A 16176-nucleotide genomic window follows, 5' to 3' on the forward strand; every position below is an offset into this window, starting at 1 on the left:
AGATGGACCGTCATCAGTGAAATTTTGCTCAAAGAAAGGAGAAAATTAATTTTGCTACATGGAATAACATTCTGTTATTTCTTTCAGAGTTAAAATAACAAAAATACTATGTAACATATGTGTTGCTCCTTGCTCCCCATTGTCAGGTCATTGAGACCCCAAACCTCCTCATGAAACTATCTCCGTTTAAAATACCATTTTGGGAATTTGGGGATGGGTGTCATTAAACACGAGATGATTCTCACCAGAGATGATGCTTTAAAATAGCAGAGTGAATATAATGCAGATATTTATTTTATTAGATTTCACAATTAACCATATGTTGGGGCATATTTTGCTGGTAATTTGAGCATTCGTGACATCGTTTTTGTTTATATCTGGGAATCACATTTTCAAACAGCACATATTTATCACAACATCAGAGATTCATTTAATTGAATGCAGCTCTCCTAAATATCTTCATTTGCTGTTTCTGACATTTCCACTGTTGTACCTCCTTGAAGCTTTTTACATAATAAGAATCTTATTTTTTTAATTGGGAATCTTATTTTTTGAGATGTTTGTGCAGTCATTTAAAAAATGCACATTTTAATGTCCAGTCTAAATATTCATTATAGAATGTTAAGTGTACAAGTTCTAAACAGAGGTAGTAAAAATTTTTTAAAGTAAACATATCTTCTTTTTATGAATACCATATAAACACCTCTATCTATCTATCTAGCTCTAAAATGTTTCTAATTACAGAGTTAACATTTTGCCTTAGTTCAGCTGCTATAAAATACCACAGACTGGGTATTTTAACCAAGAGACATTTATTTCTCAGGATTCTAGAAGCTGGGAGCCTAAGATCAAGGTCCTGATTTAATTTCTGGTGAGGGCTCTTTTGTTCTCACATGATAGGGTGAGAGCGAGCTCTCTGGTGTCCCTCTTATAAGGACACTAATCCTATAGGACCAGGGATCCACCCTTATGACCCCATTTAACCTTAATGACTTCCTTAGTCCAAGGACAGACATGCTGGGGGTTAGACCTTCAACATATTGAATTTCAGGTGGTTACAATTCAGAATATAACACATATGCTCATTAAAACTATTGCAATGCAAGAAGTAGAAAGTCCCATAATCTCAGCCCACATAGATGAGGTCTCTCTTTATAGTTGTTCAGATCCTTTCATATTTTCAAGTATGCATATTTCTGTGTGCATGCACACACAAAGTATACATGTTACCGTTTATAATTATAGTTTACATATTCTGTAACCTAACATTCTCACTTGGAAGCACGTCACAAATTTTCCACAGTAGAGATATACTATGGTTTTTTAAATATTTAAGGAGTACTGAATCTTCTTTAACATATGGGATTATACTATAGAGTCTTTTTTTGGGGGGGGGCTTTTTAGGCCCTCACCAATGGCATATGGAAGTTCCCAGGCTAAGGGTCAAATTGGACCTGCAGCTGGTGGTCTACGCCACAGCCACAGCAACGCCAGATCCAAGCTGAATCTGCGACCTACAGCACAGCTCATGGCAGTGCCAGATCCTTAACCCACTGAGTGAGGCCAGGGATCGAACCTGCATCCTCATGGATACTAGTTAGATTCTTTACTGCTGAGCCACGATGGGAACTCCGGATTCATTTTTACAACTCATCTTTCATATAAAATATAGCAGGTAAAATCTTTTTAATGAAAACCTGTATCTTTCCTCTATTCATTTTGGGTACCACATAGTATTCTTGCTGCATTAATATGCGATGGACTGAGCCATTCATTCTTTTCTTGATGGATATTAAAGTCATTTATAATATTGTAAAGGACAGTCTGTCCATTTATTTTAGAGAACTTACGTAAGTACAGGGTAGATTTCTAGATTATTGGATATGAACAATTTACTGTTTGATACATATTGCCAAAGTGCCTTTTGGACAGTGTACCTACATACCACATCCTTCATTAACCCTGAGTATTATCACAAAAATTTTAGTGGACATTAGAGACGGAAGCAACAGGTAGTTTTTAATTTTGCATTTCTGTTATTTTTAATGAGTTTGAGCATTATTTTATTTATTCACACCTTATTCGTCCTTATCTGTTATTTGTCCTTCTCCATTGCTGACCTAACTTTGGGTTTACTTGTCATTTTTCATCTTTATTACAGAACTCTTCAGTTACTATGGATACTAACTTGTTCATATATTTTCAGCATGTTTTCTTTTGATTTTATCTATAAGCCATCGAGTAAATTACTGAATAAGTGAATGAATGATAAGATAAAAACTGTTAATTAAAGTAGGCTGTTAAATGTATAATAGGTGCATGTACTCAGGCCACTGGGGGATCTTGGAAGAGTGGTACCTGAATCGAAGTGGGAGGTAAGAAAAGGCCACCTACCAGGTGAACTTGGAGTTGTGCTTTTACATCACTGAGAAATTATTAAGTCAGAAAGATGAAGGAGTTCCCATTGTGGCTCAGCAGGCTAAAGACACGATGTTGTCTCTGTGAGGATGCAGGTTCGATCCCTGGCCTCGCTCAGCGGGTTAAGGATCCAGCATTGCTGCAAGCTTGGGCGTAGGTTGCAGATGCGGCTCAGATCCAGTGTTGCTGTGGTGTAGGCTGCAGCTGAGGCTCCCATTTGGTCCCTGGCCCCGGCAACTTACATATGCCGCAGGTGCATCCTTAAAATGAAAAAGGAAAAAAGATGAAGTTGTTGCAGAAGGGGAATGCAGCAATCCAAATGGAAAAGAGCAAGTCTCTTCTGGAAATTAGTTCACTGTGCTGAGAGCAGAAGGTCCTGTACAGCGTGGTGAGATGGGGCCTTAGAGATGGAAATGCACTAATTAATGAATGGCTTGGTCATTCCTATAAGGCATTTGAACTTCACCTGCAAACTGGGGGAAGCCCTGGTAGGTTTAGATTTGGGTTCTAGGAAAACTGTTATAACACAAGTATAAAAAAAATGATTTAGGAGTTCCCATCGTGGCTCAGTGGTTAACGAACCTGACTAGCATCCATGAGAACGTAGGTTTAATCCCTGGCCTCACTCAGTGTGTTAAGGACCCGGCATTGCCATGAGTTGTGGTGTAGGTCGCAAAGGAGGCTTGGATCCTGCATTGCTGTGACTGTGGTGTAGGCCAGCGACTACAGCTCTGATTGGCCCCGTAGCCTGGGAACCTCCATATGCTGAGGGTGAAGCCCTAAAACGACAAAAGGACCAAAAAAATTATTTAGAAGGAGTCAGTCTGAAGCCAGGAACACCAGTCTGTGGTCTAGCTAAGGCAGGCATTAAACTTTTCATTGTCATAATCATCAAGAGTAGAAAATAAAACCCTTAAAAATGTCTTAATAATTAATATTAATTCTAGAATACTATATGCCCAGGAAGTAGGGGAGAATTGGGGATAGAGAGACTTTTCATTTTCTTCTGCAATGAGACACTTTTGTATTACTGGAGTTTTATTTTTTAATCAAGCACAGAATTTAATAATAAAGAATGTTTGAAGCTAATCAGCAATAGGAGGGAAAGATCTTAGAAATCAGTGTGAGGAGTATTGAGCACTTTGGGGGACCAGCACATCAGTGTGAACCCCAATTTAAAAATGGCTGCTAAGCCACTATGGAGAACAGTTTGGAGATACCTTAGAAATCTATACATAGAACTTCCATATGACCCCGCAATCCCACTCTTGGGCATATATCCGGACAAAACTCTACTTAAAAGAGACACATGCACCTGCATGTTCATTGAAGCACTCTTCACAATAGCCAAGACATGGAAACAACCCAAATGCCCATCAACAGATGATTGGATTAGGAAGATGTGGTATATATACACAATGGAATACTACTCAGCCATAAAAAGGAATGACATAATGCCTTTTGCAGCAACATGGATGGAACTAGAGACTCTCATACTGAGTGAAATGAGTCAGAAAGACAAAGACAAATACCATATGATATCACTTATAACTGGAATCTAATATACAGCACAAATGAACCTTTCCACAGAAAAGAAAATAATAGACTTGGAGAAAAGACTTGTGGCTGCCTGATGGGAGAGGGAGGGAGTGGGAGGGATCGGGAGCTTGGGGTTATCAGATACAACTTGGAATGGATTTACAAAGAGATCCTGCTGAGTAGCATTGAGAACTATGTCTCGATACTTATATTGCAACAGAACAAAGGATGGGAAAAAAAGTGTATACATGTAAGAGTAACTTGGCACAGTGGGGAAAAAAAATTTAAAAAAAAATAAATAAATAAAAATTAAAAAAATAAAAAAATAGATAAAATAAAAATGGCTGCTAAAAGCAGATGTGATAACATTTTGGTTACATTAGTATTTTATATGTATTCCAACAAAGAGCATTGATACCCGTCTTTGTTATAATCAGATTGTATCTGGAACCAGGTTTTCCCTGATCAACTTGGAGCAAAGGAACTTCAAGTGAAATAACATAAAGTCATGTCAGATAAGAAGAACATGGGGATGTTTTGTCTGGAGCAGATCCGATGAGATACTTGGCATCAGATACTGATGTGTTATGTTGAAGATAAATAGGTCAGATACACAAAGTTTCTAGTGGAAATGGGAAGAAGGAATTGCAGTTCTAAGAGGGGAGATTTGACCTGAAAAGAGAAAGTAACTGAGTGAGTGTCACTGTTTTTATGCCTAGAAAACTGGCAACAGATCCTTTTGCCAGTTTCTCATGAACTGGCAAAAACTACAATAGCCCTTCATTTAACTAATACTTATGGCCAATTGTGCTGTGGTAGGTTCCACAAAGTTCAGTCACATGTATTTGTATGTAAATCTGTTTAAAAGTTTGTGTGTTTTCGGAGTTCCTGTTGTGGCACAGCAGAAACAAATCTGACTAGGAACCATGAGGTTGCAGGTTCGATTCCTGGCTTCGCTCAGTGGTTAAGGAGCTGGCATTGCCGTGAGCTGTGCTGTGGGTTGCCATGGCTCTGGCGTAGGCCGGTGGCTACAGCTACAATTAGACCCCAGCCTGGGAACCTCCATGTGCTGCAGGTGCGACCCTAAAAAGACAAAAGACAAAAAAAAGTTTCTGTGTTTGTCTTGATTTTTTGTTAAATACAACTAACATTTTCAGGAGTTCCCATTGTGGTGCAGTGGGTTAAGGATCTGGCATTGCTACAGCTGTGGTATAGGTCGTAGCTGTGGCTTGGATTTGATTCCTAGCCTGCAAACTTAAATGTGTCTAATGTTTAAGCTCTAGTAAATATTGCTTACTGGACAGAATCTGGACCATGATTGTGCAAAAATGCTCTAATTCTTTGATGGGAAAGTAGATGTGTTAGGATTCTCCAAAGAAATGGAACCAATAGGAGATATATAAATATAAAGACATAGATGAAGAGAGAGAAAGACATTTATTGTAAGGAATTGGCCATGTGATATGATGATGGAGGGTAACAGGTGATCTGCAGGTGAGGCCCAAGGAAGGAAGAGCATAGCTCCAGGCTGAAGGCTGGCAGTGTCAGGACTCAGGAAGAGCTGAGAGGTTTTCGTTCAGCTCCACAGGCAGGGGAAAGACCCATGCCCCAAGTCGAAGGCAGTCAGGCAGGAGGACTCTCCCTTTCTTGGGAGAGGACCAGCCCTTCGTTCTACTGGGGCCTTCAACTGATTAGGTGAGGCCCATCTACAGCAGGAAGACCCATCTGCTTGACACAGTCTACCCACTGAAAGGTCACTCTCACCCACAAACACCCTACAGAAACACACAACATGACATTTGACCAGATACTCAAGCATGCCGTGACCCAGTCAAGTGGATATGTCAATTTAACCATCACAGTGGCTTTAACAGATCAGGTGTCATATTCCCCAGTATATATTGCATGCTATCTGATTTTTACTTCTTCCTTTCCCCTACCCAGGGGTTATTTACTTAACATCAACTCTTAGTCATTTGGAATCCGCAACACTTTTGCTGATGGTCTGTGCTCGAGATGGTGGCGGGCTTACCTCTGTCACTAATGCTGAAGTCACCATACATCTTCTTCAGACAACTCTGGCACCTGCTGAGTTTGAAAGGCCCAGGTACGCTTTCTCCGTTTATGAAGATGTGCCTGAAGACAGTCCTGTGGGAACAGTGAAAGCAAAGGAGCCCTCGAGTAAGTACTTCTTGCGCTGCATCGAAATCCATCTGTGGAACCTTTCCTGTCGTTTCTTACTTAGCTTGTACGGTTGCAAGTAAATCTTGCTTTTTCACCACACAAGAATGGAGACCATGCAACTTATGGCTTGCTCCTTGTTCTTTCAATATTATTTCTATCCTCCAGTATTTTTTTTTTCTAATCACAAAAGTTGTAGATGCTTTAAACCCACTTTCTAACACACACACACACACACACACACACACACACACACCCATGCACACATATACAAGTTCCAAAAATGTTTTGTGAAAATATATCCTACTATCTTTGTTGTTCTATAGCTACTCCCCCCCTTTTATATTATGGACGGTTTTCCAAGTAACTGGACATCATTCTGGCTCATTAAAAAAGGTTTGTATTTCAAGTTATATATGAAATATGTGTTTTTGGTTGTTGTTGTTGTTTTGCTTTTTCAGGCCGTACCTGCAGCATATGGAGGTTCCCAGGCTAGGGGTCAAATTGGAGCTGTAGCTGCCGGCCTATGCCACAGCCGTGGCAATGCAGGATCTGAGCCGCGTCTGCCTATACCACAGCTCACGGCAATGCCAGATCCTTAACCCACTGAGCGGGGCCAGGGATCCAACCCGCATCCTCATGGATTCTAGTCTGGTTTGTTAACCGCTGAGCCATGAAGAGAAGTCTGAAATATGTTTTATCTAAACAATTCCCTTTTGCTGTCAATTTGAATGATTTACCATCGTGTTTGCTAGTCCAAATAACACTCAAGCAATATCCTTATGCAACGTGTAGCAGTTTCTCCGCAAGATAAATCCCTAGGTGTGAACTCACCCTAAGATCTTGTCCTGCTCCCTACCCTGTCCTTTCTCCTTCCCTAACTTTTGGAGAGTGTATCGCCTTTTATTGGTGGATATCATAGAGAAACATTGGTGTAAACTTGACTTTGTAAACATTGACTTTTTAAACACCGGGGTAATCTCATATACAAAGCAGCATATAAAACAGTCATCTGCATTATTTTCCCAATATATCTCCCTTTTAATTAAAGCTTGCTCCTTCTCCATTGGGCATTACCTTCATCCACTAGTGCATCTGAAACCACTTGTCAGCAGGCTTTGAAGAGCAGAGCGAGATGTGATGCAGTGCATCGTATTCTCTGTGATTGTGATGTACACCAGTGCTTCCCATTCTCAGTGTTTACAGTAGGTATATTCTTTTGACACGCGTGATTCCTCTTTTTTCTTTCATTTTTTTTCTCTTCAGATGCCTCAGAGCCCATTTTTTACAGGATCGCCTCTGGCGATCTGGATGGAAAGTTCTCCATTCACCCGTGGCTGGGCACCATTCGAACCCAAAAGCCTCTGGATCACGAAATGCAGCCCGTGGTTGTGCTCATGGTCCAGGCGCAGCTCGGCAGCTCCTCAACCTGCGGCAGCACAGAGGTTACCATCACTGTCATCGATGTCAATGACAATGACCCGGTGTTTCCCAAAGCCTCTGATGAGGTTACGGTGCCCCCGACCATACAGCCTGGCACAGCCTTGTACTGCGCCCGGGCGGTCGACCAGGACAGCGGGCCCAACGGCTTCATCCGCTATGCCATCGCCAGCCAGAACCCGAGCATCTTTTCCATTGACTCAGGCCAGGGTGTGGTGTACCTTAACGCAAGCCTGGGGGGCGCTGGGGTGCGGAGGTGCACCCTGACCCTCGTGGCCCGGGATCTTGGCGTTCCTCCTCGGGCAGCTCTGTTCTCACTCACGATCATCATCGAGGAACCAGCGCAAAGCCCGTCCTTGACTTTCGAGCATCTGGTCTACCAAGCGGAAGTTAGTGAGGCTCTCTCTCTGATGACCCCCATCCTGAGGATCCAGGCCTCCCCACTTGGCCCGCGGCGCACCTTCCCACAGATCCTGTACTCGCTGGAGCCCAGCACTCACTCGGGGGCATTTGGCGTCCACCCTTTCACGGGTTGGATTTATTTGTGGCGACCGCTGGACTATGAATCCGTACAAACCTATCATCTTAGAGTGTTTGCCTGGGTCCCAGAGGACAGATTGTCTCACAATGTAAGCACTTCAGTCATTGTTCACATCCTGGATGAGAATGACAACTCCCCTACCTTCTTGCATGAAGTCATGTTTTTGAAAGTGGAGGAGAGTCCTGTTCCCCAAGGGGTAATTGGCAAAATTACAGCAATTGACAGAGACTCAAGCCAGAATGGACAGCTGTCATATTTCCTTTTGTCTGATGGAAAATTCTTCAAGATGAATCCTAATACAGGTAACATTTTGTAGTTTGCACTTATGCCTTTAAAATTGGAATTGATAGGAGTCCCGTCGTGGCTCAGTGGTTAACAAATCTGACCAGGAATCATGAGGCTGCAGGTTCGATCCCTGGCCTTGCTCAGTGGGTTAAGGATCCGGCGTTGCCTGACCTGTGGTGTACGTTGCAGACACGGCTCGGATCCCGGGTTGCTGTGGCTGTGGTGTAGGCTGGCAGCTACATCTCCGATTCGACCCCTAGCCTGGGAACCTCCATATGCTGCGGGAGCGGCCCAAGAAATGGCAAAAAGACAAATAATAATAACAATAATAATAATAAATAAAATAAAATTGGAATTGATAAAACTCAGATCTCTTCATTATCACCTTAGTGCAAACATAATTAAAATGACAGGTTTTAGTCAATGCCTTGTTTGATTATGTTATTGTGATTTTAAAGTGAAGTCAAAATTGAATAGAATTTTACCTAAAAGGATTCATACTTCTCATTATGGTTCTTATTTTGAATTGGAGGTACAGTCAGAACTGGACTGAATGAATCCTTATATAAAGTATGTTTCTCCTCAACCATTCTTTCTCATTTGTGGATGTCTTTAAAACTTTTCAAGTAATATTTTAGAAAATATGTTATCAATGAAAAACTAGAAAATAATCCATTAGTTGATATTTCATAATTACTCTTTTGATAGATTTCCCCATTCTCATTTTGATGAGGGAACCATGGGGAAAGAGCAGATATTTACGTTGTGGTCTTTTCAAGCTTAATTATGAAGTTAAATATGAGATGTTATTATACTTTAAAATGTACATTGTATAAATTGATAAGGACTTTATTTAATTCCTGCAACTCTCTGCACGTAAACTATGTTTATAGCTGGAGAAACTGAGACTCAAGTGGCTCAAGTAACATGCCCAAGGTCAAGGAACTAGAAGAAGGTACGAAGGTCCCCATTTTGCATAGTCCCAGGAGGCACCACTCATGTCATCCCCTTTATAAGTGGTGCCTCTTGCTACGTAGTGAGACAGAATTGGACTTCAGTTGTAGTTACCTTCCAAGTGCTTGGGTTTTGAAATGATACCCCTTCCTCCAACGGATGGAGCTTTACAACAGGGCACAGGCCTGCCAAGGCCATTGCAGGCTGAATCTCAGCTCCCTTTCACTCCAGAGCTGGGACCCCACCCGTCCCCCACCCCACCCCTACTCCCACCCCTCCCCCACCCCTCTCCCACCCCCACCCCTCCTCCCACCTCAGGGCACAAAGGGCGAGGCTGGGCAGGATGGCCCTGTTTGCTCTTTACTTTAACATGCTAGATAGCTTTCTCGGTCTTCTATTTCACTCAGTAATTTATTATCATTATTATTATTATTTTGCTTTTTAGGGCTGCGCCCTTAGCATAAGGAAACTTCCAGGCTAGGGGTCAAATTGGTGCTGCAGCTGCTGGCCTACACCACAGCCACAGCCACAGCCATAGCAGATCCTAGATGCATCTGCGACCTACACCACAGCTCACGGCAACACCCAGATCCTTAACCCACTGAGCGAGGCCAGGGATGGAACCCACGTCCTCATAGATACTAGCTGAGTTTGTAACTGCTGAGCCACAATAGGGACTCCCTAGTATTTTTTTTTTTTAATAAATTAAAATATGCAGTTGGTTCCTCCACCCTCTGCTCTCTTCCACAAGTAGTACAGCTTCAGAAGAGCCAGTGTCCATTCCTAGAACTGTTGTCTGGCTTTAAGCAAGAAACTTCACCTTGGGGCTCACCTTCCTTACCTTGAACAGGGGAGAAGTCCCACCAGGCTCCATGTCTTGCTCTTGGGGGTGAAGAGTTAAAGTGTATAAAGGGGAGTTCCTGTAGTGGCTCAGCAGTAATGAGCCCGACTAGCATCCGTGAGGACGCAGGTTCAATCCCTGGCCTCATTCACTGAAGGCTTAAGGATCTGGCATTGCCATGAGCTGTGGTGTAGATTGCAGACTTGGCTCGGATCCCATGTTGCTGTGGCCGTGGCATATGGTGGCAGCTACAGCTCCATTTTGACCCCTAGCCTGGGAATCTCCATGTGCCGTGGGTGTGTCCCTAAAAAGACAAAAAAAAAAAAAAAAAAAAAAAGAAACGTGGGGAAGTTGCCTAGAAAACAAGCAAGAATTTGCAAAATATGGCTTGTAAAGCCTTAAGAGTTTTTTGGAAAGTCACAGATACCGCTATACACACATATTAATGTGTGGTTAATTTACAGTGTTGTGCTGATTTCTGCTGTGCAGTGGAGTGACTTAGTTTTGCATATGTACGTTTTTATTATATTCCTTTCCATCACAGTCTATCCCAGGAGACTGGATATAGTTCCATGTGCTACACAGTAGGACCTCGTTGTCTATCCATACTGAATGTAATAGTTGGCTACAGATATATGTTGAGATAACAATACATAACTCTTTACATGAAAGATGAACCATTGCCTAGGAATGTATTTGTTTTTCATGAAGACATTTTGCCATTCTTTTAAAGGAATGATAACAACTTCGACATTCATAATAATTTTCAGCTAGAGGGTACTTTTGAATTTGATTGCATTAGTTTTCAATAGCCCTAGGAAGTAAGCTCAGAGAAATCCTTGCTTGTCCGAGGTGGAGAAACAGGGACCCAAACCCAGGACTTGTGAGATCAATGCTGAGGTGCTTTCTGTAGATTTAGTGTGAAGGGGGATATGCTGTCATTTCATTTTATTTTTATTTTTTATTTTTGCCTTGCCTGAGCATGTGGAAGTTCCAGGAATCAAACCTATGCCACAGCAGTAACCAGAGCTACAACAGTGACAACATTGGATGCTTAACTCCCTGAGCCACCGGGGAACTCCATTCTGAATCTTCTGAATTAGAATTACTGAATTCCAAGAGTATTACATCTTTTGTATTTATGAATATATTTTTTAGTCCCAATGGTAGATGGTAGATAATGAACTACAGAGAATGATAAATTGAAGGTGGCCGGAGAAACTTCAGATAACTCAACAGAGAGCCAGACCGCTGATGTACCTGCTCTTGGAAGTCGTGGTCGATTCTCAGAGCTTTATGTCTGATTTTCCTTTCTGGGAATTGGTTTGGATGTGGTTCAGAATACCAGAGTTCTAGTAGAGTTGACAACCTCTTTCGTGCTGCTCTGCGCTCCACAGGAGAACTTCTCAGTTGGGTGGCACTGGATCAGGAGCAGCAGGTGCATCACCAGCTGACCGTCCTAGTGACCGACCACGGTTTCCCTCCTCGGAACGCCACCGCCTTGGTGTATGTCTCAGTGACCGACATCAATGATAACAAGCCCTATTTCCCGCAGTGCCTCCCTGGGAAGGAATTACACATCAAGGTATTCGGAAGATTTGCAGTCTTCTGAGCTGCTTGTTTTGAGCACCATCTTGTGGTAAAAGCATGAATTTATCCAGTCTTGGTGGGGAAATGCATACTGCTCTAGAAAATCTAGAAAGCTATGCATAAGCCAGCCCCCCAATTTAAAAAAAGAAAAATGTTTGTATGTGCTATTTGTGGTCACACACGCAGTAGTTTTACAATAAGGGCTTTCTGTCCATTATGTGCTAACATCATGTACCTCACTGTCAGACCTGGATTGTGTTTTCAGTGATTTGCATGCCTCTCTTTGCTTAGAGCTCCCTGTGGGCTATTCAGACACCTGTCTAAGATGATTAAAGATGGGAGAACAGTCTTTAAAGTGAGGAAGTTCATGCACCCAGAGATTGTGACATTTGTTCTTTTGGGGCACATGCAGTGACTTCTGTTTTTATTTCTGTGAGCTTGTTCATTTCCATGTTTTTGTATATGTTATAACACAGATAATAAATTAGCATAACTTCATCTTAATGTTAATATGTTAGTTAACACACTGCCCATATGTTAATGAGCTATTTCTATGTTAATAGGTTAGTTAATATGCTACATTACTATGTTAATTAATTGTTTCTTGGAGGTACTCATACTTTTTTTTAAATGAATGGGTGATAGGAATAAAAAGTTGGGAGCTTCCAAAACAATTGGACATTCAAATTGGGCACAGATGTGCATATTGAACAACTCAGCAAAAGGATGGATAAGTTAATAACTTTAAACTCATCTTCCATATTTGAAGGAAATTCTACCAATATTGAGCATTATGATATTATTCTTATGGTTTTTATTATATCATTTTATGTATGATATATGATGGCTTAATTAGGCAGTAGGACTCTAAACTTGGAGTTTGCCTCCACACAGACATTTCAGTATTCCAGGCAAGTTTCTGTTCATTTATAAAGTATGTTTCCTGAAATAATGTCCATCTTTAGCATATTCTGGACCTTTGAAAAAATATCCAAGCGTTCTCGTTGTGGGGCAGCGGAAACAAATCCACCTAGTATTCATGAGGATGTGGGTTCAATCCGTGGCCTCGCTCAGTGGGTTAAGGATCTGGTGTTGCTGTGAGATGTGGTGCGGGTCACAGATGCAGCTCAGATCCCGAGTTGTTGTGGCTGTGGCGTAGGCCGGCAGCTGTAGCTCTGGTTAGACCCCTAGCCTGGGAACCTCCATATGCCACTAGTGTGGCCCTGAAAAGCCAAAAAAAAAAAAAGATGATGACAAATGAAAGGATGCTAGAATTTTAAAAATATATCAAAAAGCCTAAGATTTTTTAATCAATTTGGTTTCCTTTTTTTCCACTCAAAATTAGTTCAAATGCTACAGATAATTTGTTCAAACTGAATAAAACGTTGAATTTGTAATTCTTTTATGAATTTACACTCATGTAACTTTTATATGGCAGACATTTGAATTATAGGTGGATTTAAAAATAATTTTGAAAAAGCTTAATATTGATATATTCTTTCACTTAAAGATTCATTGATATTTCATTTTAAATTTTCACTGACTAATTTATGTCCTTTGTCTTAATGACAGGTTCTGGAAGGTCAACCAGTGAATATGTTGGTTACAACAGTGTTTGCAAAGGATCTTGATGAAGGAAACAATGCAGAAGTTATATATTCAATATCTTCAGGTAAAATCACTACCTATAAAGAATTAAGGGCTTTTAGAATTTCTTTTTTTGTTTCCCAACCATCTGTTTCTTCTGGGAAAATAGCTAACGCTGAACACAGCACCAAATTGCAAACAAGGCACATTTGTTATTTTCTAGAAGCATCTTTAAAAAAAAGAATTTAAAAGTTTAATGTAAAAGCATATTAGTTTTCTTACATCCTGAATAGAATTTAACCAGCCATCCACCTTAAATGAATGATGTTCCATAATCTAAAAATGCAAATCAACTTCTATTGACAGGAAAGTAGTAGTTAATGGATTAAAAATTGGTATTAATTATAAAGACATAGGTTACGAATACCAAGCATATGTGAATCTCTATGAAGATTAAGTATTCTCAAGGACAGAGTAAATCATACCTAGAAAATGTCACAGAGGTACATATACAAGGTATGTGTATGTGGGAAGTTTATTGATACAGGGTTATGTTTATGATTTTAAGAATGCATAGACCTGGAGTTCCTGCTGTGGTGCCGTGGGTTAAGGATCTGGAGTTGCTGCAGCTGTGGTGTAGGTTACAGCTGCAGCTTGGATTTAGTCCCTGACTAGGGAACTTACATATGTGGCGGGTGTGGCCAAAAAACAAAAACAAAAACAAAACAAGAATGTGTGGGCTTCTGATTGGTTCCAGTGATTAACTTTTGTTGGCATTGTGTTTTTCAATGTCTTTTTAAAAGACATTTGTTGCTTTGTCATGTTTGATGCAAACACAGGGAAGCAAGAGACAACATTGGCTTTCCCTGCAGATATATTCATTGTCTGCATGGAAAATCCCAAATATACTACAGGCGAACTGCTGGAATCAATAACATAAAAATTGGGGGAGAATGTATATGTGTATGTGTGACCGGGTCACTTTGCTGTACAGGAGAAAATTGACAGAACACTGTAAACCAACTATAATGGAAAAAAATTAAATCATTAAAAAACATTGGGGGGGGGACAATGTCAGCATATAAAAATCACTAACATTTTAAAAACTAAGCACGATTTCAAGAGATCTTATTCACTGGAACAAAGAAAATCATAGGGTGTGTGGGCCGATTTACTGTGAAGATCATGAAGTTTAAGCTTCAAGGTGCTTCACTCACAGGGGCTCCTCTGGGATAGGATTTTTTTTTTTTTTTTTTTTTTTTTGTCTTTTGTCTTTTTAGGGCCGCACCCAAGGCATATGGAGGTTCCCAGGCTAGGGGGCTAATCAGAGCTTTAGCCACTGGCTTACACCACAGCCAGCAACTTGGGATCTGAGCCACGTCTGCGACCTACACCACAGCTCACAGCAACGCCAGATCCTTAACCCACTGAGCAAGGCCAGGGATTGAACCCACAACCTCATGGTTCCTAGTTCGATTCATTTCCACTGTGCCATGATGGGAGCTCCTGGGATAGGAATATTGACCTGTTTTCCTTAAAGAAGGACCCTTGAATTATATGTTTTACCCCCTCCCAAATCAGAATCATCTGATTAGAAGTATGGGGAGGAAAATTCAATAGATGTTCAAGACCCTTCTATTTTGTAGAAAATTGCAAAATATTAATGAAAGACTGCAAAGCAGAAAGAAATGAAATGATAAATCATGTTCCTACATGGGAAGATGACTAATGGATGGTTCAGGGATAATGAGCCTGCTGCAGACACACACACACAAACACAGAGGTTTAGATATTAAAAGTTATAATCCTAGGGAGTTCCCGTCGTGGCGCAGTGGTTAACGAATCCGACTAGGAACCATGAGGTTGCGGGCTCGGTCCCTGCCCTTGCTCAGTGGGTTGCCGTGAGCTGTGGTGTAGGTTGCAGACACAGCTCGGATCCCGCGTTGCTGTGGCTCTGGCGTAGGCCGGTGGCTACAGCTCAAATTAGACCCCTAGCCTGGGAACCTCCATATGCCACGGGAGCAGCCCAAGAAATAGCAAAAAGACAAAAAAAAAAGTTATAATCCTGCTATAATACCATTATGTGGAAAGAAACAAAACCATGCCATACGTTATTCATGAATGTGTGGACTAGGAAGATACACCCCTACTTTAGAACGGAGGCTGTCTCCAGGGAGGAAGGAGAGGAATGAGATGTGGAGGTTCACACAGGTCCTCTGGTATTCCTCTACTGTCATTTCTTTTATGTATTTATTTTTATATAATGATTTTTATTGTTTTCATTATAGCTGGTTTACAGTGTTCCGTCCATTTTCTACTGTACAGCATGGTGACCCAGTTACACATACATGTACAGATTCTTTGTTCTCACATTATCATGCTCCAGCATAAGTGACTAGATACAGTTCCTGGTGCGACACAGCAGGATCTCATTGCTCATCCATTCCAAAGGCAGTAGTCTGCATCTATTAACCCCAAGTTCCCAGTACGTCCCATTCCCTCTCCCTCCTCCTTGGCAACCACAAGTCGACTCTCCAAGTCCTGGGATTTTACCAATCCGAAAATGTTTACGTGGCTGGTTGTCATATATTTCTGAATGTTTGAAATCGTGATTTTTTTTTTTAAATTAGCTTCTAAAATGATGGAGTTCCCGTCGTGGCACAGCAGAAACAAATCTGACTAGTATCCATGGGGATGCAGGCTCCATCCTTGGCCTCACTCAGTAGGTTAAGGATCAGGCGTTGCTGTGAGCTGTGGTATAGGTCGCAGCCTCGGCTTGGATCTGATGTTGCTGTGGCTG

The 16176-nt window shown here is 41.3% G+C and overlaps 1 protein-coding gene across 1 annotated transcript in view; it reads left to right on the top strand.

Moving 5' to 3' along the window:
- The window catches only part of DCHS2 (dachsous cadherin-related 2), a 272388-nt gene that overhangs the window by 170920 nt on the left and 85292 nt on the right, over positions 1–16176 (top strand). The window contains exons 4-7 of the mRNA XM_021101485.2: positions 5902–6138; positions 7405–8421; positions 11597–11784; positions 13362–13461. Of these exons, the coding sequence (XP_020957144.2) occupies positions 5902–6138; positions 7405–8421; positions 11597–11784; positions 13362–13461 (1542 nt within the window). The remainder of the gene's footprint in view (positions 1–5901; positions 6139–7404; positions 8422–11596; positions 11785–13361; positions 13462–16176) is intronic.

The sequence above is a fragment of the Sus scrofa genome, chromosome 8 (genome assembly GCF_054392235.1).
Source record: "Sus scrofa isolate SSC_HxYL_T2T_F1_AM1 chromosome 8, Sscrofa_HxYL_maternal_Yorkshire_Landrace_v2.0, whole genome shotgun sequence".
NCBI classification, from domain to species: Eukaryota; Metazoa; Chordata; class Mammalia; order Artiodactyla; family Suidae; genus Sus; species Sus scrofa.